At 35.6% G+C, this 25,414-nt stretch overlaps 1 protein-coding gene across 1 annotated transcript; it reads left to right on the top strand.

Moving 5' to 3' along the window:
- Window positions 1-248: 248 nt before the first annotated feature.
- On the top strand, window positions 249-24,092 carry CCDC172 (coiled-coil domain containing 172). Its single transcript, XM_026069663.1, has 8 exons — window positions 249-327; window positions 575-660; window positions 4,130-4,246; window positions 5,693-5,858; window positions 7,858-7,959; window positions 8,686-8,788; window positions 23,124-23,211; window positions 24,060-24,092. Exons 1-8 carry the CDS (start codon window positions 249-251, stop codon window positions 24,090-24,092), a joined length of 774 nt encoding a protein of 257 aa, XP_025925448.1.
- The last annotated feature ends 1,322 nt before the right edge of the window (window positions 24,093-25,414 follow it).

Raw genomic sequence — 25,414 nt, 5'->3', positions numbered from 1 at the left:
CCCTCCTGCTCCGGGGGAACCGCTCGCCTCCCTCCTGGTCCTGTCTCCCGCGGGGAAGCCCTCCCGGGGAGGCCAGGGCAGAGCGGAGGCCGAGGGCTGGGGGAGGGCAGAGCCCTGAGGGGAGGCTGCAGCCTGGCGCAGGCCTCCCCTGCCCGGGGCACCCTGGGCTTTCATTAACCAGCCCTCTAAGAAGGCCGTGAGCACTGGAGACCCCACGTGCTCCTGGAGCTGCCCAAGAGAAGGCAGAAATGAACCTAGATGCTCTGTTCCAACAAATACAGCGCACGGAGAAGCAGGCCGAGGAGAAGAGGCGCCTCATACACCAAGGTCAGCCCCCGGCCGCCATCTTGTGTGCCCAGCGGCAGCACCAACTTGCCGCTTGGCCTCTCCCTTCCCTGGAGGATCCTAAGGGGGAGCAAGGGGGTCCCGCCGCACTCGTGCTTGGAGCGATATCACGTAGGGAGCATAATCGGCAAAAGCTAGGCTGGCTGCTTCCTGCCAGTGGCACCTTTTTATAAGAACCTAACTTCTACAAACCGATCACACATGCTTACAGGTTCTTGTTGTCTTGCAGTTAAATTCGACATAAACAGAAGCTATGAAAAAATTAACCAAATAAAAGAAGAGTTGAGCAATGCAAAAATAAAATTAGAAACTAAGGTAAGCTGGCAATGTTTATAGTATATATAATAATGACATAAAATATTTTCACAAGTACGTGATCTGTCCTTTTTATGAATAAGTTCATAAACACTTTCAAGAAGTATGTATCTACTGAGTAGCTCAGCATTTAACAATTTTACAACATACATTTCTGTAGTGATCACTATCAGCACATCCATGTGCTTCACATGACAAAAAGTCTGTCAGTGACTATTCTCTCTCACAGATCTCGCTCCTCAGGCTGGACATGTGCAAGGACTGCTCACCTCAGTGGTAGGAACATTTCCAAACATCACCTCCAAAATCCATATTCACTGACCACAGCACATTCACATAGGAAGGTCACACCTGCTCCCCAGAAAGAGCTCGGCAGGGAGCAGACCGCCACTGTCAGGTCAGTCTGTCCACAAGAAACAGACACCAGAAGTCAGCTGCAGGACAAATTAACTGTTTTGGTACAGTCTGAGCAGCCTTGACTTAACAGTCTTGGAGGTTGTTGCAGCACTTTCTTTTTTGACATGCACATTCATTCAGAAGCCTGGAAATCATTCCTTCATTGCCCACTCCAATTCATTAAAAGCTTTATTTATTTCACAGAAAATATATGAAAAAATTCCCTGGATTTACTTCACTGGATCATACACTAAAATCTTTCTGTGAGCCTATGTTCACAGTTATGCCAGGCCTAAGAGTTTCGTTAGTGATACTAAAGACAGAGGAAAGTTTCTAAATCTATTTAATATTTTTAAGATTTTATTATGCTTTCCCCTTAACCAAACTGCAATCCTATTTTTAGATTAAGCTTCCAATTTTGCAAGCTTTTTCAGCATTAACACCTGTTGCTACAAATTATTAAAAAACTCCATTTGCTTGTGCCTGAAAATGAAGTCATCCCTTGTGCTCTTAAGTATCTGCACTGGCAAAATGTGTGTGCACAACAGGAAAGCATATGGAGTCTCCTCTGAAGTTGGGACTGTTGTGTCCTATTACTTAAACAAACATCTACAAGAATACTTGGGCAATTACCTCAGCTAATTATGAAAATAAATGTTTGGGGGGTGTATGTCATTCTTGCACAAACAGGCTATTATGTCTTTTGTTAAAAACTATATGTACTGTATATAATACACATCAATACCACTGTGATAGGGTCAGAAGAAAAAATAGAAGTCATTTACAATATCTTCTGGTTGCAAATTCACTCTATAGTCTTGCAAGCAGTTATTCACATGCTTACATTTATGAATGCCACAATCACAGGGTCCAGCAGAGCTTTAGAATAGTAACTGTTATTTAGCCAACACAAATTGTATTTGGGTGGTATTTGTTAGGTAAAGTCCTTTGTAGTGTGCTCATAAATTAATTTATGAGCATCACAATTTTATTTGTATACTGCTTATTTGTTATTGATTCACTGTGATTTATAATCAAGATTTATGTGGTAGGCATAGATGGTCCCAAGAGTAGAGTCATTATTGTAAATGACTAATGGGAAGAACTGAAGAACCATTCCTAGTTAAATCTTGTGTGCCCTTCCCACCAGAATTAATAATAATCTTACTGGTGTCCACAAAAATATATTTTATTTGACTGTTTAGTCTGACATTGATTGATTTATAAAAAGAAAATGATACAGAAAATAAAAAGAGTGCAAAAATGCATTTCAATCAGACTGTCTTTAGGTTTAAAGTTTCAATATAGTTACTGAACTTAAATTATTTAAAGTAATTTATTTTTCACTACTGGAATTAAGTTTATTATTTACACTTTAAACGTATGTGCAGTAGTTAATATAATTCAAATCATACTAAATAAGACTGTTCAACTAAATTCCTGCACCAGATAACTGCACATCTTCTCTATAAGCATACATACCCAAGCACATGCATGCAGAGGGGCTTATTCCTGAGCAAGCAGATGAGACTGAGTTCAAAAGTGTTTTGACATCTATTTCACAGAGACTGCCTGTGGTCAATCAGAGGTTCCCAGGAAATGCTATTTTTTCTCTGTGTTCTGTAAAATCAAGTAGCATGTAATTAGAATCTGAATTTAAGCATTTTGCCTTTCATGGCTCAATGATTTCTTCAAGAAAACCTGTTGCAAATGCATAGATTATATAGGCACTATACGGATGAAGAAACTACACTGTGGCTAGTTATGTTCAGTAATATAAATACAGTAGAATAAGACCATCTACTCTCTCTGAATTAGTATGTAAAATAAATATTTTTGAGGCAAGCACCTCCTTGGCACTCTGCCTGTCAGACGTATCAGGGACAAAGAAAAAATCTTGTCCCTTCCTTTCCAACTCTTATTCTAGTTTCATCACATCTGATTCCTCTGTCCTCCTCCTTTTTGATTCCTCATCTGTACCCTCTCCAAAGTCATCTATATTATTTACAGATCTTTTGTTTTTTTGTCTCTGTAATATTATTACTAACTGGTCTTTTCACCTTCTGCAAACATGAACAGTCATGCATCACCCTGACTATTCAATTTATTTCCTGATACCCACTCTGTGCCTTTATGGTCTGTGGACAATTCTGCTGCTAACTTTGGTTTTTCTACTCATTGTTCTGATTCTTACAGGTTGAGTTATTCTCTTGACCTCCTCTTCTCTGCTACATCAGATGAATGCTTCTCAACCTTCAAGACTCTTCAACACTTAGCTGTTTCCTATTTACCTGCTGTTATAATTTATCCCACCATATATCTTAACTCAGGTTAAATAATGATACAGTAGGTACAATGGAAAACTAAGAGGTATTTTTCAGAAAATTTTGAAAATGCAATGGTTGAACAGCATAAACTACTCTCTAAAATAATTAAAACTAAAAAATAAAACTATATACAAAATAGCAGCTTGGGTTTGTTTGTGGTTTATGGCCAAACTGTCTTCAGAACCATGAGCAGTCCTTCCACACTTCCTTGGCTGAGAATTCCAGAAATTGTGCTCAGAAAAATATGAGCATCTCTCTCTCTCTCCTTCAGCTACACAGTACTACATCGCAGAGTTGATGACATGTACAGCCATTCAGATAATCATCTCAGTCACAACAGTGATCTTGGACCTCTGCCTCTCTGATGTTATTGTCTGGTTTGGTACATGATGAGCAGGACCATGGGATGGAGGACACTATATTATGTTGGGTATAAGATTCAATGCGATCACTTTTTTCCCTATTTTTAACATGAAAATATTTGTTCTAAACTGGAGAAAGTTTAGAATGCTCTTTCAGACAGAGTGACCAGCACTAAATCTGGCCTTTAAAGAGAGGATACTTCTCCAAATTTCTATGGAACATTGGAAGCTAATAAGGGAAAAAAGAGCTATTATGTCCTTGCTAGTCCACCAGCTTTGCTAGCTGTGTTCTAACTGGACAAAGATCCTGTTGTCAGATATCAAAATATATGAACCAATAAAACAATATCCTCATTTTATAACCTTTTTTTTTTCTCTTGGAAGGTTCAGCATCTTTCTGAAAAACTCTTCTACTTAGAACTTCTGAAGAAACGTGAAGACAGCTTAGAAAAACAGAAAGTTGAACTTATTAATCAAAAGAGCACTCTTCTTAAAATCTTTGTATGTTTCCAGCTACCATATTCAGATGGTTCATCTCTACCAAACTGCATGAGTGTAGTCAGCTTCAAAATTTGAAAATATGGAAGAATTAACATTATAAATCTCAACAATCAAATTATTTTTTGGCTCTAGCATATTTAAAAATATAAATGTAAATAAATTCTCACTTTTAATTTAATCTGTGATTTTAGGTAATGTGTACTCCAGATTACTTACAGAGCTGATTTAACATTCTTAACTTTATGTCTGCTGTTAAATGACTGAACTCCAATTCTCACATATTATTTCCTTGTAAAAGAAAAGCAACAAAAATAACCTTAAATTGGAGTGCATCATCCACAATAAAACATATTGAGAAGAAAGAAGAAAGATCTCAAGGAGGCCAGCACCACATTTTAGGAATCCTGAGATTTCACACAACCTTTTAATGCTAACCACACCTATCCAGAGTTGCCTAGGCCACTTCTTAAAAGGGAGCTTCTCACAACATACACAGGCGACATGCTTGCCAGTTCACTCTTATGCTAACCTGCACCTGAATATTGCCGCCTTCTTCCTTCATTGTGGATCTTTGGATCTTTAGATACTAAGTAAGGCCACAGATGAGCTGTCTTCACTGCATATGTGTTAGCACTTTAAATCAGCAGAGCTGAATTTTTACACATTCAGTATGTTTCACCTGGATTAGCCCTAAATATTTATGGAGATATCCTTATAATTAAGTAACATTCCTTCAGCATCCAAAGTATTCTCAATCCTAAACATAAGAAGAAAGAAAGAAGAAGACATAGTATAAATATCATAGTAACATTATTTAGTTGTAACAGCAAAATTGTTGTCATCTGATGAAATGTAAATTTTCTTCTAATTATAACCAGTCAGGTTTAATGTATATGTTATCATTTCTTTCTTCCTGTATGTAGGGCCATTTCTTTTTATTTAATTCAACAATCAGTTAACATTTTTAAAAAGAGTTTAATATTGTCCTTGTATTTAGCATATTTTTTCCCAGAAAATAAAACAGCTTTCTTGGGAGTTATCAAGAAGTTATAATGAGTCTGCTGCATTCTGCAGAAGAATAAACAACACCTCTGTTTGATTTAAAAACAATCTAAGAAAGAGTGGCCATATCATGCTACTGATTTGAAACAGAACTTTCTACTAATTTCAATAAAGACTTGAACTTAAAAACATCTGGCACAGGGTCTATAACATAATTTAGCAATTTTTTAAATGTTTGCATATAAGGAACATACCCATTTACTTTGTTAGAAAAGCAAGGTTAAAACAACAGAAAAAATGATAGTTGTAGACCATTTTCATTTTCTCGCATGTCAGGAAAAGTAAATCTATTATTTTTATAAAGTGTAAGGGTAACCAATGACTGTGTTTCAGCCTGCCTCTCTTTTTTCACCTGAACATTCAATCTTCCCCTTATTTTTTCAGACAGATGCAAAGAGAAAAATGACTGAAGAAGAAGATAATTTTACTAGGGAAGTAACAGAATTTAACAACGAATATGGACTAACAAGTAATAGAGATCTTCTAATTAAAAAAAAAGTCAAGACTGAAATAAATGATTTAGAGAATGAGGCAGCTCTTTTAAAAAGTGGTAAGTCTTACATTGAAGGATTTTATCTTAGACTACCAGAGTATACAAATCAGTAAAATATAGTTCTGCAAAACATTATTTTTAAACCTGTTGTCTTTTTGTCTGGACACTCTTCTTAGCACTAAATAGGAAGAGTGATCTGACCTACCACATTACACTAACATAATTAGCCTCTTATACACCCCATCCTCTTCAGTCCTTTCTGACAGTGAGTTTTATGAGAAGAAGCAGACCTGCAAAAGTTGCTTCCAGTGTCTGATATTATAGCCAGCACAGAGATGCACTGCCATACATAACGTTTGCCATACATAAGGTTTGCAATGATTATACTCACCTATGGCTGATTTATTTAAGTTTCTTCAGTAAGAATTGTATGCACAGATGTCTTACAGAACTGGTCTTTTACAGCCACAGGATAACATTATCTTTGACCCAAGATACAGAATATCAGATTTCTCAGAACAGAGAGTCAGACTGAAAAATAGTCCTACAGCAAGGAAATAGAAGTTGTCATGGATCACAAGCTGAGCATGAGTCAATTGTGTCAGAAAGCCAACACCATACTAAGATGTATAAACATAATTCTAGCCTCTAAGACAAGCAAAATAATCCTTTGCTCTATTTAGGGCAGTTAAGCTCTTAGCTGGGGTACTGCACATCTAGTTTTGGATTTTACACTTCAAGACAGGTGTGGACCAGCTGGAGAGGAGAGAGAATGATCAGAGATCTAGAGGACATGACAAGGAAAAATGGAAAAAAATGGGACTATTCAACCTATGGAGGAAAGGACTGATGGATGGCTGATATCAGTCTTCAAAGCTCTAAAAGACTTCTGTAGAAAGGAAAGTTATATATTCTCCACACCCATAGTGAACTGAATGAAAAGTAGCAGGTGTAAACTGCAGTAAGGGAGTGTCAGGCTAGCTATTTGAGAAATGTTTCTAACAGTAAGAACAGTGAACAAGGGAAACAGATTGCCTTAGGAAATTGTAGTCTTCATTACTGAAGGTCTTTAAGAACAGGTTAGACAAGCATCTGTCAGAAATGACAGAGGTATAGCTGATCCTGCCTTTAGGAGAAGGAATGCACTAGATGACCCCTCAAAGTCCTTTCCAGTCTTATGGTTCTACGATTCATCAAACACCAGCACTTTGTACTCCTTGGCTGCTGATGCAAAGTCACTGAAATACAACTGTCCATTTGAGTTTATACTTAATGGTACTTTCATTTCTATTTGATGTGGCTCTGATTCTGATCTGCAGCTGAAAAAAGAGTCTGTATTTGGTGGTAAATGTTATATTTAACAATTAATTTATTTTGATATGATTACATATTCAGACAAATCTGATCAGTTAGTCTCTCTGAGGTTAGATCAGTAGGACAGAAAAGGCGACTAACATCCTTTTTCGGGTTCAGTTGCTGTCTTGATTCCATCCTTTTTAAATTGCAGCTCTTTTGAGGTACAGATTGTCTGTTTTTGTGCTTGCTACAGTCCTGAGCACACTAGCAGCACTAAAGAGAAAATGATTAATAACTAAAAACAAGTAAAGTATGTGAGGTCAACCAGTTGTGAGGGAAACAATCACAATTAAATCCAGATGCTGTCAACATTCTGGTTCAAATGCCCATAACACTAAACAAAATATGGGGGTTTTTTAGTCCTGCTGAAAGGTGTTTGTTCATCAGCTATACAATAAGTCATCTTCCTTTATGGCTGAAGTAAATCTAAAGCAAAACACTTACAATTATTTTTATGTTCAGTCAACAAAACTGTCAAACATCTTAATAAAATTTAAAAAAATTTCTTTCATAGTAATGAGTGTATTATAGGATATATAATTTCCTGTGAACTGGGTTTTATACAAGTAATTTTAGTTTTATATTTAATGTTCTTTTTGAGAAGCTGAAGATGGGTAGAAGTAGTTAAGAATATTTAAAATTATATCATGAAAACTAAAACTGTAATGCTTTTAATTTAGAATATAATTTTTTTTCTTAGAAATGGAGTCAATGGAACATAAAAATGTTCAGTTAAATGCACTCCAGCTGCAGAAGAATGAATTAAAGCAGGATTTATTTGCTCTCCAGAGCAAACTCAAAGGTATTTGTGTGTCTGATAATCACCTGTGTGTCTGTTATGATAATTATTTATGATTTGACAAATGCATTTGAAAAATCTTTTCTGTCAAGTTATTTTTCTCAGCGAATTAGAGTAAGTCATAGAAATAAGATCTGTATATTTTTTTACATTATGTAGCAGATCATTTTAAAACATGACTATTACAAATATTGAATTGTGATATTCATATTGAGTGTCACTGATACTGAGGTACATAAAGATTTGCTGAATCACAACCTGTAAATATGAAGAAGCAATTTCTACTTTTGCTGGTAAGATGTATATTTAAATGGGGAATTTAGGGTTTAAAAGTGAACTTAAAACCAGCATAAATATTTTTTAAAACCCATTAACCTATAATTGAAGAATATGTCTAACATTCAAATGTTTAAGAAGCAATATGTTTTGCACAGATAAAGACAGATTTGGCTAAGGAGCTAGACCCCTGTAAATGTGTAAATAACATGTCATAGTGAGGCAGGAGAGAGATGTTCATAAATTGTTTAGAGCAACATATCAAATTGTCTGAAAGACTGCAGTGTTTATACCAATTACAATAGTAAAACAATGTCTCTCATTCTGATGCTTTTACCCTCCAAAGAGTTTTCACAGCAAAAAGTTTAAAAAGATAAATTTAGAAAATACAGGATGCCTTGGAATACATATGACTAAAACATATTTCTAAGGTCATTGTTATTTTATGTTTAGATCTTGAAAAAGTAATCAGGAAGGCTAAAGGAATCACAAAAGATTTAGAAGCAGAAAAAGTCCAAGTCACTGAAAAACCTCAGACTGATCCTGAATGTTTAAGGTAACAGTGTCATTTCAGTAAGTTCCTAAATCAAGTTTTAGATCTGTAATTATAGATCAGTCCTAGTGGCAATGCCTATTTTACATTTCTTGTACAATATAAGGGAACGGACTGGTAATGATTCAGTAGGTGTTAGTTTGCTCAAATGTGACATTTACACTTTCCCCATACACAAAAGTATGCAATGTTCTTCAACAAGAAATCTTTCAATGCAAAAAACAACTATACCTAACAGTTACCATCTTTTTTCTGTTTTATGGTGTTCTCTATGAAAGTGTCTGTGAATATTTAAAACTATTTAACAGACAATGCAAATGAACTCCTCCGAAAGAGCTGGTCCAAAATACTCTCTAATAGAAATTTTCAAGGAAAACACAACTTTTGTTAACATCATATTTTTTCCTATCCATTTCTGAGTTCTTGACTAAAATAAATAAATATAGGGTTTTTTTTCTGAAATCAATGAAAAAATAAAATTTTGCGGGGAGCCCAGAGCGTTTTTCTGAAAGATGATTTGTTAAGGACCCATATTTTGCTGAATACTCATGAAAGAAAATGCCCTATTAATAACTCTCTTCAACTCTTTATATGTTGTTGAGACATGGCCAAAATTTCCTCAACATAAAAATCAATTAGCTTACAATTCTGCATACAATAGCAAAAACTTTGCATTCAACATATACACAGAGGACACGGTAAATAATAATAGTGGCTGTAGTTCCAAAAGACAGCCTGTTTTAATTCACTCTTTTATGTTATTCATTCCATCGTGATATATTGGTGGAAGACACTGGATTCCACTTCTGGGTGGAAGACACAAAGTGGATAAAATATATTAAATTATCTTAACCACAAAACCAGCAAGCTTCATTCACAGGCAAAGCAAGAAGTATGTTAAGATTTCTTATTTCATAAAATGCTTCATTTTATGATCAGGGTAAGCTTACATTATTTAACAGTTGCATGTAGTGCCTGAGGATATAAAGTGCTACTACTGCTATTACTACAATGACAAACAGCAAGTGTTCATTAACATGCAATAATATACTGAAGAAAGTTTATTTACATTAATATGTTTTTTTCATTTCAGAAACTGGAAAAAATTAGGAGAGTTGCCTATATCATATTTTTAACTTGCACTTGCTTTTGATCTCTCGTATACATGCAAAAGCGCGATGATTTATAGAGATAGATAGCTCTCAACAATCTAACTTAGATGCCAGAAGCAATTTAGCTATGTTATTGCACTTTTGTGTCAGCACAAATAGATTTTGCTTTTTGATATAGTTAAGCACATTAGCATAGGTACCACACTTCCAGTACCATCCTCATTTGCCTACCTCTGCATGTCATCGCACTGTGCTGTGTAAAATAATCCCAAACCTCATCAGACTCATATACTTCGATCAATTTATTTTTTTTTTAAAAACCTGCTCATCACTTCTTGGTTTGGACATCTGAATTAAGAGAAAGAGAACTATTGAATTAAGAGAATTAAGGGAATTTAAAGTATTATATGCTATTAATAGCATATTTGGGATCAGAAGAGAGTGAAAAAGAAAGCTAATTAAGTAACTGCAAATGGCACCTCAGGTTATGTTATCTTGAACTCTCTGCTGACTTGGTCATCTGTAAAATAATACAAAGGGAGAAAGGAGTGAAAATTAAATCATAACATTCCTGAGTCACTAATTATTAAACTACCTTTGATTGCTTTGCTTTCTGTTCTTAAGCTGCATATTCAACAAAGAATATGACTTCCTGACCTTCAAAATGATAAGCTATTTTACATCAAACAGCTTTTAACATTAAATGAAGGAGATGTAACATCAGTTCAGTTCATTCAGAGTTGACTCAGCAGGAAAATAAATTTGCTTACAGGTTAGTCAGTGTCTTGACAAAAGCAGGGTATTTCAGTTATTATCTAAATAATGAGGAAAATGCATTAACATTTCTGCTCAAAAAATATTTTATTATGAATTCTTAGAAAACATTAATAAAGTAAATGACAAAAATAATATGAAGCTATGTCTCAGTTCAGTTTCAAAGTTTAAATTGTATGTTTTGCTTGTGGAATATTTCAATGTTGCCTAAAAGTTAAACCTCTTAACTGCTACTATTATACTCTTTTGAGAAAATTTATTATTATCTTCCAAGAAAAACAAAATGTCAATTTTATCCTACTATTGCTTCTGCATGCTTTTCAACTGAAATATTTTTACAAAGAAGTTGTTGTCTCGTATACATGAAGTACCTGGTTAAATAAAATTTTAAGCCCTGATCCCAAACTGGAACTGTAAAAACTTGTTATATTAGCTTGCCCATGCTTTTACTAAAGTCAAAGGGCCATGGCTGATTGGCATTATGTTTGTGTTCTACAACTAAGTCAGCTCAAACAAGTTTGACCAAAGCAATAAAGTCTTCCAATCTTATTTGTTTATTAGTTGTAAAAGGCTGAACAAGGATGTTCAAATATAAGAATGTTGCTGAATGGGGCAGGTGATTTGGTGACAATGGACACACATAAATCTAAGGTATTCAGTGCCTTCTCTACTTCAGTCTTCACCAGCAAGGTCTCCCAGGCCTCTCTGCAGTGCATGAGGGTTGAATCAGGGATTATTTAAGAGACTTAAATCCATACAAGTCTGTGAGACCAGATGGGCTGCACCCAAGTTTGCTGAGAGAATTGGGCAATGTCCTTGCAAGGCTGCTAGATGCTGGTAACAAGTGGAACACTGCAGGGATCCATCCTGGGACCTATCCTATGTTAACATCTTTATCAATGACCTGGAGGAGGTGACTGAGTGCTTGTTCATCAAGTTTTCAGATTATACCAAATTGGGAGGACCAGCTGATATGCTCCAGAGCATGATTGCCATCCAGAGGGACCTAAACAGGCTGGAGGAATGGGTCGACAAGAACCTGATAAAGTTCAACAAGGACAAATACAAGGTCCTGCCACTGCAATGATACAGGCTAGGGAGCAGCTCTGCTGAAAAGGACCTGGAGGTCTTGGTAGACACCAAGCTGAACATGGGCAAACCATGTGCCCTGGCAGCAAAGAAGGCCAATGATATCCTGGGCTACATGAACAGGACCATAATAAATAGATTGAAAGCGTCATTATCCCCCTTCTACTCGGCACGTTAGGCCTCATCTAGGCTACTGTGTGGACTGTATTTTGCACTGCCCTCCCTCCCCCCCAATTTTAAAAAAAGTACAGAGAAAATGGAGTGGGTTCAGCAGAGGGCTACCAAGATGGTCAGGGGCTGGAGCATTTGCCCTGTAAGGAGAGGCTGAGGAAACAGGAGTTGTTCAGCCTGGAGAAGAGAAGGCCTGGGCTTCCAATACAAACAAGGAGGTCACCAAGAAGATGGAGCCAGGATCTCCACAGTGGTGCATGGTGAGAGGACAAGAAGCAAAAAGTGTAAGTTGAAACAAGAGAGGTTCAGACTGCCTTTAAGGAAAAAAAAATTCAGCATGAGGACAGTCTTGCAGTAGAAAAGGTTGCCCAGAGAGGCTTCATCCTTGGATGTTTTCAAGACTTGACTGCATAAAGATCCCAGTAACCTGGTCTGACCTCATAGTCAACCTGCTTTGAGAAGAAGGTTGGACTAGGTGACCTCCTGATGTCCCTTTCAACCTGAGTTATTCTATGAACCTATTATCATTGTGGCTTGCACGAGGCAGAGAAAACAGTCCATAGATCAATGCATATGCATTGGCTTGTGTCCACAATGCTTAGAGGTAGTGTTCTCTGCATGCTGCATAGCATTTGGTCACATCATATCTCCTCTCGTCCCTTTGTGGTGTCTCTGTGATCTTAAGGTACACTTTTCTTGTATATACACATACTTTCCATTCAAAATGCCTGAAATACCGAAAGGAATTATGTCCAGCACAACACATTGGTGTTTCGAAAGCACGGTAGCAAGCATGTGTGTTGTATGCCCTGCAATGTGGCACAGAAGCATTTGAGGAACTATGGCTGTTGCAGCAGAAGAAATTCTGATGCAGTCCTCATGCTGATAATCTTTCTGAAGCAGATTCTTGAGTGAATTATCCTGTCCAGTGCTCTGGGTACCCTCTCAAAGGGAACCTGAGAGCAAAGAAGCATTCATGCAGTGTCAGTGAGAACAACTAAGGTACCAGGCACCTGGCGTGAAACAGAAAACCCTTCTGACCGTCTGCAGACACCTTTGGCACTTGTGAACATTTTGTAGCTAAAGTGACAACTAATACAATCTTAGGCATACTAGCATATATTTTTATATGAGTCAGTTTTGGTTATGTTAAATCAATTTGATTGGATGTACTCTGTTTGAAAAATGACCCTTTTTAGGCTAAGACAAGGCTTTGCTTTAATGCAAGCTTTTTTCACATACAGAATCTATTGCAGGAATATCATTTTAGTTTTTACTGAAAATCGTATTTAGTGTACATTATACAGAGAAAGATACTTTGACACAATACAGGCAATGTGGATCAAAAAAATGCCTATTTTTTTCAATGAAATAAGCACAAAATTTGATTTTCTCACTTTTTACAGAACAGGAAACCACACCACTTTCTACAAAGGTAAAATTACCCGTGATTTTAATGCTTCCTTAGAACAAATGCAAGAGACAGTTAGCATCAATAACCTAATATACGTAGCTCCCAGGCCACCCTCTAAGTCTGTTATTGTATCACATACCTAGTCCCAACTTAAAAATCAATATCAAAAATAGCTGGCAAGGCAAGAATCTTCATTATAATTAAGTATATATCTTCAAGCAAATTGCATTTCAGCTGAAGAACGTAGCCAGCTAATTCAAATTACAGCTATTCATCTTTGATCTGAGAAAAATACCCTGTAACATATCTACACATTCATAAAATGTCTCCCAAATCCATCAAAGAATTACAAAAGGTCATGAGAAGTGTGCATTGCTAATTCCTACAGCTGTTGGTGCTGCAGTTACAGATATGTTCTAAAACATATCAGATACAAGAAAAAGCTAACTAAAATTTGGATGTTAAGAACTGATATGGTTAAGGGCTAAAATAAAAGTCCAATAAAATTTGGATTTTTTTGAGTGTGTACTTTTCTAAAAAGTGGTATATTTGGAGAAGAACAGATTATCATTTATGTTGTCTTTTTATGAGATATGACGGCACTGAAAGACACACTTTTCCAAATGCCGCATTTGAACGGACCATCAAGCCTAGAAGGAATGTTTCTGACAAAACACTGCCAAAGTTCCTTGAGGTCAGGGAGTGCTGTACCTTCTTGTTGGTTTGGGAAAACTGCTACCAACATTATCGCTAATGGCAAAAAAACACATTACATGATTGTTGCTACTATAATTTGCTTATGGCTGTCTTCTGAACTTTCAAAATTTCATGTCTGCTGTCTTTCCTATTAAATTATCATATGCTATAAATGACTAATCTACCTTCTGCACATAATAACCCCCAGCACAACTACAAATATTCTGAATCCCTCAGTGGTTTGATAACTGTTTTTTTGTTTTGTTTTGTTTAAGATCAACCTGCACAAAAATATTTCTTTCACGATTGTTCAGTGTTGACTAACTTTCACTCCCATCTTCAAAAAACTACAATTTTCACACATTCATGATAAGCTATAGTGTATTCTGCATTTTGCATGTGCATTTTATTTCAGAAGATTCCCCACTTTTATTTTTTCATTTAGAATACTGTTCTTCAGGTTTTTTAAAAAAATGATACACCAGACCTTTGCTTTCAAGTGATGTCCCAAGTAAGTCTGTGGGATATACCTACTCCTGGATATCCAGGCTTGTATGTTCGGTAGTTGAAAGAAGTTGAGTTATTTTATTTTCTGAAGAAAAACAGTGTTCCATCAAAAATTATGCTTTTATGGAACATTTCAAATTTTTCTACTGCAAACTTCAGTGCTAATATTTTTGTATTGAACTAAATTCTAATTGACTTTAATTTATCCTTGAACAGAATGACAATGAATTAGACTTTCAGTATTCCTTAAACTTTTTTCTACTCTTTTTGAAACTTTTTCACAGAATACTGAGAAGTTACTGAACATGAAAAAAAAATTAAAACATTGCAATTCTGTTGTTTTGTCCACTGTTACTTTTTAGTAACTAGTGAAATTCTGAAAAGCTAAAGAGAGAGGCAAAAAAAGAATAGGAAAACAAGACTCTTCAAGTCAATCATAAAATTTAAAAGGGAAGTAAATATTCAAAGTTAAAACAATCTGAATCCCCTCAACACTCATGAAAAATATGGATCTAATTAAAACCTATTCTGATTAAGAACATGTAAAACAAACCATTTTACATTTTCAATTCATTTTCTTTTATAAATGATTTTCACTCATTCAGAGAAGTTTTGAGGCTTTTGTTGATGTTGCCATCTTGATTATTAATGTTAGAGGCTAAATTCTTCATGCTCTTGTCAGCTTCCTTTGTGCACTTCTTGACAGCATAATGTTGGTTCTTACTGACCTAAACCTGAAAGGTTTTTCCTTCAGTAGTACTGAATATCATCAGTTATAAAATGCTATAAACAAAACAGTGGGGTCAAAATATTAATTAGATTGCATGCATACAGGTTTCTATTTTTTACTTTCTCTCTCTCCAAGACCCTGTGTACCCTCTGCCTCCATGTAGGCACCCTGGACATCATAAGTCTTGTGGTATCAGTGCATAATTCAGAGAAATCTTTAAGAAAAGATGGCCTTTTCAGAAGATCTGAAGATCTGCCATTAAAATCAAAAGCCTTATTTTAATCATCTGTTCTGTCAACCCCAAACACAGAACAAAAGAGAAATTTGGCATCAGCTCTCTTGAGTCACATTTCCCTGGCAGATAGCAAATAGCGTCATTTAAGTGGTACAACACAGGAGTCAAGCAGGGCCTTTAACTGATACTAGTAAATTCCTAGCTATGGCATTTGACTCTATTATATTATTTGTAATCACTTACTATATTAATTATTTATCTTCTTTCACACTTTAATTTTATATTTTATGTTGGCTTACATAAAGCAACCTAGAAATAATTTTAATTACAGTTCATTTAGACTAAGAGCAGACAGTTTCTGCGTAAAATTGGTGTTTTTCACAGTTCTAAAGGTAGACTAAGGATAAATTCTTTCTTTCTTTAAAGCTTGAATTTCTGTTCTATTTCAGAAATGCAATAGCAGAAGGGAAATGCATGAAGCTAGTTTACTTTATAAATGGTTTAAGGCTTTGTTTACTTGCCTAATTCATAAAGATATAGTATTACTTCTGATACTTCATAATACAGAAAAAGAAATTCCATTACCAAAATTATGAAGGAACAAATGATGCTTTCTTTCATATAAATCATACAAGAAATATGTCATTTAGAGCTGAACAAATGTTTCATACTAACAGTGGACTGCTTGAGGCCATGATTCTGGTGGTTTTGAAAAAAATACTTGCAATTTAATTTTATGTTAAATTTTATAAGCAGGAAATATCAGTCTCTGGAGTAATATATGTGATTCAAAATGAGTTTTTTAATGACAATCTGCTCATTGATTTTTGAAGCTTTTCTTCTTAATAGTAGTGCCCAGTGGAACTATTACAGTTTGAATTATGTTAAAATAGGTTTCCCGTATAAATTGCATTATGGATTTATAAAAAGTAGATCAACTCTGACTAATGATATCTTTCTTTGATAACACAACTGACTGGTTAGACAGAGAATGTGTAAATGTCATCCATCTGGACTTCAGTAAAGTATTTGATATTACCCCAGTGGGAAATAGTGGGAAACTATTAGTTAACCTGGAGAAGACTGGAATTAAAAATTTTGAGTGTGGAAATGACTAATGGTGACAATAGTAATAGAGCTAAAAAAGAAGGTGTCGAGATGGAAGGTAACTACAGTCATGGCTGATCTAGCTTAATGTTTTAAATAATGACTTTGCTATAGAAAGTGTGTTAAGACAATACTGTGAAAAAATGGAAGAACTCTAGTGCTTGTAGACTAAAGTAATTAAAATGATGAGGAATATAACTGTACAAAGTGCAAGTTCATGTATTTGAGTACAACTAAGGATTAGGTGCCTGGAAGCAAAGAAGAAGAAAGACCTTAGCACACTATATTATCAAAAGATAGCTATAAATTAGTAAATATATTGTAACTCGTAAATATATATAAACTAGTAAACATAACTGTGAAAAAGGTAAAAGCAAGAGATATTTCCAACAGAGACCAGGAAAGTATATCATTTCATGTCAAGGACACTTCTTTTGCAATACTGCATACAAATCTCTCAACTATTTTGAAAAAAGATGCATTCAACCTGCAAGAGGTGTGGGGAATGAAGACCCCATCTTACAGAAGAAGGCAAGGACATGTCTACATGCTTCCTAAGTCTGAGAAAATGATACAGTCCTCCTGAAGCAGAGCAGAACAGTACACAGATGGGATACAGATTAGTACAGCAATAGCATAGCTGCACTAATACACTTAGATTGAAATCTACATTTCCCTGTGCAAGTAGAAAAATCAAGACATTTGGACTAGAAGGATCATTGGCCCATTCATTATTTTCCCTGCCTTCAATAGGAATCTTATTGACCCCTAAATACATGTTTCAGTTTCGATGCATGTGATGCTTGTACATTTCTCCTTTTCCTTATAACCTCTTCTTATACAGTCTGTTCCTATGATAAGTGGTGGTGTTTACTCTTTATGCAAAAGCAAATTTCATCCTACATGTGCAGTTTAGTTCAATGTAGTTCAACCTTTCCACACTTCTCCATCTATAATAATACATTCCTTAAAGCTTTTCTTGTGATGTTTTAGGTGCTTTGGGAATATAAATTAAGAAAACACTTAGACCTAAATATACTTTTCACAGAATAACATAATAGTTGAGGCTGGAGGAGACCTCCATAGATCAGCTAGTCCAACCCACCTGCTCAAAGCAAGGTCAACTAGAGCTGGTTGTTCTGGACATTGTCCAGTTGAGTTTTGAATATCTCCAAAGTTGGAGACTCCACAACCTTTCTAGGCAACCTGTTCCAGTGTTTGACCACCCTCTCTGTAAAAAAGTTTTTTCTTATGTTTAAATGGAGTTTCTTGTATTTCAGTTTGTGCCCATTGCCTCTTGTCTGTTCACTGGATACCACTGAGAAGAGTCTGTCTCCATCTTCTTTCCACCCTCTTAGGAGGTATTTATACACACTGGTAAGATCCCCCCAAGCCTTCTCTTCTCCAGGGTAAACAGTCCCAGCTCTCTCAGCTTCTCCTCCTGTCTCACATGCTCCAGTTTCTTAATCAACTTTGTGGCCCTTCTCTGGACTCGCCCCAGTAAGTCCTTGTCTCTCTTTTACTAGGGAGTCCAGAACTGGACCCAGCACTCCAGATGTGGCTTCAGCAGTGCTGAAGAGAGGGGAAGGATCACCTCCTTCAACCTGCTGGCAGCGCTGTTCCTAATGCAGCCCAGGATGCCATTCACCTTCTTTTATAAATAGTTGTCTTATAGCATTCTTTATTAAAGCAAACTTTAATCAATGATAATTATGTATTTTACAATCAGCATTTGATCCAGACCAGCAGAAGCTGAAGTTTTCTAATTTTACCTAAGGTATTTCTATTTCTTTTCATTTACTCCCATTTTTATATAGCCTAGTACCCTGTTTGTTTTTGTTACTATGTTGCATCTTCTTGCTATCATTTACTATTGCTACTAGATCACTTTCTTAATTTGTTTCTTGTATTTCTGCTCCATCAAGCACATACTTTTATAATTTGTTTGTTCAACTCAAGTGCTTGAGTTTATATTTTGAGATACTGACTTCCATTTAGGACTCATTTTCTCCCTTTCTCAATCAATAGATAATAGTCTGAAATTTATTGATTTCTTCAGCAATAACATTCTCTGTCTGGTATTGTCAGCAGATTGTAGATACCCAGCAAAATCCTGCTGTCACTTTAGAATCGCACATTAATTTAGTCCCAATACTGAATTGAGGCTGGTCTCATTGCATTAGCTCTACTTTGTCTCGAGACAATAAACCAAAATCTTCTATACTTTTCTTCAGTTTGATTCAAGTCTTAAAACCTTGATAAATATTTTTCCTGACCTTTCTGATAAAATTCAGGAAAAGCAACATACGTGCTTTCAGGTTTATAACTAACTTTTTAGGGAACTTCCATGTTTGTACCATAAATTCTATTTCCTGTAAATCAGCATTGAACATTTCCTTTCCTGTTGTAATACATTCTAATGTTTTCCTTTGTATTTATGGTAAAAAATAAAATGGTAAGCATAAACAAGGCAAAGACAAGAAGGAGAATAACAGAAAATGTTCTGCTTGTCTCAGCAAAACAAAACAAAGAAGTAGTCTGTCTTCTGCAACTGCAACAATATCTGGGTAGAGCCTGCTATCTCTCACTTATTAGGAGGAAAAAAAAACACTCTAAACCACATATTCACGCTGTCTTCAAAACAAACTATTTCTTCTCTGAGACCTCTCTACATAAAATCATTCCTGGAATGCAAGTTTTGGCTACTGGAGCCTTGATCCAGTAGTATGAATCTGTGGATGATTTTCAGAGAAACCTATATGCCAATAACATTATTTTCATTGTAGTCCAATTCAATAATAGCAACATCTATTGATTTCACAATTATTTTTCCTATTTGCCTACTGCATATACAGCTGAATTGCAAGAAGCGTGCATATCAACCACAAATGACAATGACATTTAATAGCTGTACTCATTTCAAAGCTGCAAAATCTATCATCTTCAGTGATCTTCTCCACCTCCATCTATTTCTCACTTCTGGCACTCACAAATAATGGAAAATGGATCATTGATAGCAGAGTGCAGCCTAGGAAAAATTAGCATCCAAAAAAAAAGCTGATGCTGTTGTCCCTCCTACTTGATTTAAAACTAGGTTTTGCTATTGTTATTTATCTTAAATAATATTTTTCAAAGGAGCAGTCAAGCCTCCTTTCACAAATCTGGCATTTCAGCCCCAGCTAGTTATTACAGACCATTAGTTGTGACACTGGAACTGACTAAAACAGTGTTAATCCAGTGCAATGTCATTTTTGAAAGATATATTTGTCCTCAAAGAGGCTAAAATGCTAAAACTAAAACAAAGGATGTGGGGTGCCAAATTCTAATTTGATTTTTCAGAGATTTTTTTTTAAAGGGATTGCCATTTTGTCATAGATATAGGGAGGGTGTAATGGTAGGATGTACATCTCTTTCCATTTCTGAAGGTGACAGAAAACATATCCTACATCTAGACCATATAGTTCTGTGTATAACTGATTTGCATATCCATTCTGATAGTTAAAGGATGAGGATGAATATCTTCCTTATCTTAGATCTAAAATGAAAAAGCTAAATCTATTTCCAGGTTAAGCATTATTTTGAATAGTTCTATTGTCTCACATTCCTTCTGGTAAAACTTCATCATTTATTCAGTAACTCAGACTTCTCTACTGCATTAATTGTGTAGACTGTAACCTAACAGACAGCCCTTGTTTTGTGAGCATAATATTCCTGGCACATACTGTAATTACCTAGCTTCTAAATAAGAAAGAAGGAAGACTTGAAAGCAGAATCAATTGATTAATGTAAAAATTAAACATCACATTTGAATGAATGAATTTTACCACTGCCACCCCATACTATATAAGAAGTTGTGCTGCCGCCGCATTTAAAAGTTTTCTAAAGTATTTTGAATAAAGTTAAAAAATCCATTGGCGGAACTTTACAGTTTCAAAGGACATCACCAATAGTAATTAATTCACAGTCCCAAGAGACAGATAAGGAAATGTTACTGCTTATCTCCTGGTTGTTTCATGCTTAGCATGTACCTAATATGGACTGGTATCATTCTTAGCTGACACTCAGCAAAGAGGCCGTGCATCAATTTCACAGGGTGGAGGACAAAGAGGGATCATCTTCCCCCAGAGTAACAGGTCATGTCTTTTCCTAAAGTAAATTAAACAAAGCAGGGCTTTTGTTTGTCTTAAATAAATTAAGGGTCTAATATCACATGAACAGAGAACATATACAGAAAATAAAAAATGAAGAGCCAAGGCAATGAAGTAAATCTAATTTAATCCATGTAACCAAGATCAGAATCTGATCTTAGACCTTGAGATGAATTTCTCTCAATGAAAAGGGTCTGTAAACTAACACAGTAAACTTTACTACAGTACAGTGCACTCTACATTTCTTAAAGTATAGTTTAAAATTTCCTTTTGTTGGAACACATGCATATATTATGAATTTGGGATGAATATTTCTGAAAGAAGAGGCATTTCTCCCTTTCTAATACACACACACACACACACACACACACACACACCACACATAGGTCAAACTGTTTCCATATTCATGGTATGATATTTACATTTTCCAAGGGAACAAAACAAACTTAAGGTTCAGTTTTATGCTACTGTTCTAATGCCAGATTGTGACTAAACTATTTCTGTCTAAGCTATACCTTTTTTCATTATCAAAGCCATTTAGATATCAAACACACATTTTCTTGTGTAGAAAACAAAGTCTACCTGCACTAGGATAGCTAAAGATGTGCATCATCTATATAATAGGGTTAATTAACTTATTCTCTATTATAGTATGTAAAAGAAAAAAAATGGTAGCTACCTCCTCTCTCAACTTAAGTAGAAACAGGGTTCTGCCTCAGTTTAATGTATCAGTTTAGCTATTTAATAACAAACAGAATATATGCTTTTCTTTCTTTTTGTCAGTCTGTGTATATGGCCCACAATATCCACATTGATTCCTGAAACTATATTAAGGGTAATCAACTTTAGCTTTCTCATTATGCTTTTCTTTTAACTGACAGCCATGGAAAGACTCAATATAATCTTATCACCTTGTATACTTGGGACTCCTAAAATCTCTGGCTTAGATTTCTCTTGTCCTATTGAATATTACTCTGAACAAAAAAGTGGGTGATGTGTAAAGTTCAGATGTCTACTTCTAGCAGGACTAATGACTTACAGGTGTCCTAAACACTGATATTCCCCTTGAGAGCTCTTTTTCTATAAAGGGCTTTTCTCCCAGGTCAACAGCGTTTTTTTGCTTTTCAAACTCTGGATATTTAACAAACAGTTTATTTGATATCCTACAATGAACTGTGAGCCTGGTTTGTTAGACAGTATTAGGTAAGTCAAGCCCTCTGTCTCTTTTCATTCTATGAAAACATTTGGAGAGGAGCTGCAGTGTCTCAGGAGCTCCAGTTATTGAGATTCCTTTTGCTGAGAAGGTCTATTTTATTAACTGCTTCCATGCCAAATGTAAAATTAGCAGAGAGATGTTTGTGAAAGCTGCTTAGGAGCTTGTCTCTGAGAGACAGAAGAAAGCTTTATCCATGCAAGCACTGTTGTTATGAATATCTCCACCCCTTTAGGGAAAACCAAATTGCACACTATAATTTTTTTTTGCAGACCACTTCTTTTGGATCCGGAGGTAACTCCCTGTATAGTGCATGCTCCATGCTTTTGATTTTCAAATAACAGATTTTAATGTTAAGCTACCAATATTTTACATCAAAAATGTAAACAATACTTTTACAGGTAATAGCTACTAGTGCCACAGGGACTGTCAAACAAACCTGAAAGAATGGAAAAAGTCTATGCTCTTTTGAATGGGAGAGGAGAGTAATGAGAAAATCTCTATATTAAAATCAGTCCTCATTGTAGAGATGTTTGAGAATACCTGGCTGAGACTATGGGGAAAGAGACAGCAAGAGCAAGGAGAATAATAGGAACAGTGGGGAAAGAACTGCAACAACAGCACAGAGAGTCTGTGGAGGGGTATGAAATCACACAAGAGTGGCCGTACCAGGTCAGGCAGGGGGTCCAACTACTCCAATATTCTGTCTTCACCCATGGTACAAGCAGATGCCCAAAGGAAAGCAAGAACACGATAACCATATGACACTTAGTGAGCATCAGCTTTCAAATTCACATTTAAATAAGGAAAATGATGACTAATGACAACATCACAGTCTAGAAATCTGTCTAATACAGCACTTACTGAAGATATATTTTGTAAAAACCCCAGATCATCATTTTCTGAAGTTCCCCATATTGCTATCACAACTGCCAGTAATGAACGAAATCCAATGGTATTGCAACAGAGCAGGATATTGGACTGCCTGTTACAAAACTAGCAAAATTAAATCCTGATCACGAAAATATATCAATGAGGGTTTTCTCACATAAGTCAAATCAACAATTGGGACCAAAGCTGAACAAAATAATTATCCAAATAACAGTTCTCTGGAATCATAATTTATTTATTTTTGGACACAGGCTTAAGAAAGAATTGGAAAATTACAAAGAAGATCATTGGGAAAACATCTGCGAGACTTTTCGAACAGAAATTGAAATTCTGCAAATGGTACGCCATTTTCACTACATATTTTAAGTGTTTGATAATTTTAGTTTGAAAGGTGTAGTTTATAGTGATTAGCTGTGCTTTTAGATAAGCAGTTTTATACTCTGTACACAGCCAAACGTCCTCATATGGAAGCGCACCCCCAATTCTCATTTGTTTTAGCTTCTTTTGTCCAAATGTCCAGGAATATAATTTCTTATTTCTTATTTTCTTATGGAAAATAAAAGTACAGAAAACATTTTAAGACACATTTTTAGCACAAGAAAGGCCTACTTGTAGGACTAGCACTAATCATTAGTTTCTTCAGAGCTGCAAAAGATTACGCAGTCAGGAGCTAAATTAATCTTTAACTCCAGCTGTCAGTCAAATGCAAAATGGGAATGTGGAGGCATCCTTTTATGTAAACATTGTATTTGTCCAGTCACGAACTCTTTATGAAAAGTTATTAGATTGTGTTTTTCTCTAAATATCAATCTTATTTTCAAATTTCTTAACGAAATTTCTATGACAGTCTGTGTAACAATACAAAGAGAAAAAACATTTTGAAGTTCCATTTTTGAAATTAAAGAGTTTTTAAATGTTGATTTCAGAGCCCCTGATTGAGTTTTATGTAGCTGCCACTAGTATCAGTAACAGAACAGAAGTCAAGGAAAATTTTTTACCGACTTTTATGATCAGTTTAACATTTCTATTGGAGGGAATGTAACTTTCTTGTACTTCATTCATTAATTTTATCATGTTTATCATCTTCAGAAACAAAAAACAACTTAATGTTTAAAAACTTCTCTGTAAAGAACACAGTGAACTCATTAGATATGATTTTCTGTAATTCAATTCTTTTTGTTTTCCAGAAACTATCACAAAAAAAGTCTTCAGGCAACTGAATATGTGACATATCATACAGAATGCCACAGAAGCTAGTCTTTGTGTATTTTAAAGACATTTTATTCAGCCTCTGTAAGGATTGTTTTTATTTTTTGTTGGTTAAAACAGAGTTTGTCTCCCTTCACTTTTCATTAAAATCAAATTTTATTGTTTTAAAAGTGGGGTGTTTTGGTCTTATCCTCAAGTTCAAGAGATACCCATTCTAAGTTTCCTCTTTTTTGCCTATGAAGGGACACTACGCAGTCCGGTACACATACAGCAGTGTTCCTGTACTACCAGCTCCATTCATTATGTACCTTTTTTTTAGAATAAGCACTCTCCTCCTATTTTTAAGGTAGTGATTTTGTCTCATTTGAGAGAAAAACTGATATTACCATCAAGAATTAAAAGGAGCTGTGGCTATTTATGCCTTGACAATGTAATTCTTTAACAAACTCTTCAAAACAGTTCATCTCTAGCAAACCTACTGATTCCCAGACCTACTGATCAGTAGTTGACACCAGTGATGGTAAGTCACTCCACTCTATTACTAGTACCTGACTTCTGATTATATCAAAACTCTTCTCTTCCTCTCCCAAAACCCCCAAAATACTGAGTCCTAGCTTCAGCACTTGGCAGCAATCGCTAAGCCCTATTCTAAATGGAAAGATTGAATTTCTAGGGAATTGGTTAAGAATTTCCATGGAGTAAGAAACCCTCTTCATTTGTGCCTGTATGATCTATAACTGGTACATCAGATCCTGGCCCCATACAAGCACCTGACTTTATAATTCAGGTGCTTACACTAAGGCCACATAAAAACATTCACTGAGCTCAACCTCAGCCCAGTGTGCAACCATCATCTGGTCATGTGCAACTGTGCATGCAAATAATTTTCAATCCACTTCCCACTCAGAAGGATGGCTAATATCTTTACTACTTTTTCTACAGCCAGAGCCCTCCAAGCTACAGGTGGTATCTGTCTCTCAGAAAACTGTAAGAAGTGTTATTAAGAGGGTAGAAATCAATATTTTTTGGAAATTGAACACGTTCTGCCTGAGAAAGTTTTCCCTTTTTAGGACGCAGCAGCAATTCAAAGTCTGGCAAGATTTGATCTGCAGCACTGGTATCAAAGAAGATTCTGATCTGCTGCATTAACTAAGATAATCCTAAGAGGTTGGAATTATCACTAATAACCAGTCCTGTTGGAGCTGACTTCCTTATAAATTTTATTCTCTCTCCCCTGAGAGAGATCCTCTTAGGATGTGCTTAATTTTAAGTAACTTAGTCCCTCTGACTTCTATGGGACTGTCTAACTGCTTTAAAGTTAAGCAGTTGCTTG

Source organism: Apteryx rowi, unplaced genomic scaffold (assembly GCF_003343035.1).
Source record: "Apteryx rowi isolate R43461 unplaced genomic scaffold, aptRow1 scaffold_3, whole genome shotgun sequence".
Taxonomy (NCBI): domain Eukaryota; kingdom Metazoa; phylum Chordata; class Aves; order Apterygiformes; family Apterygidae; genus Apteryx; species Apteryx rowi.
This window is presented reverse-complemented; position numbering and strand designations above follow the sequence as displayed.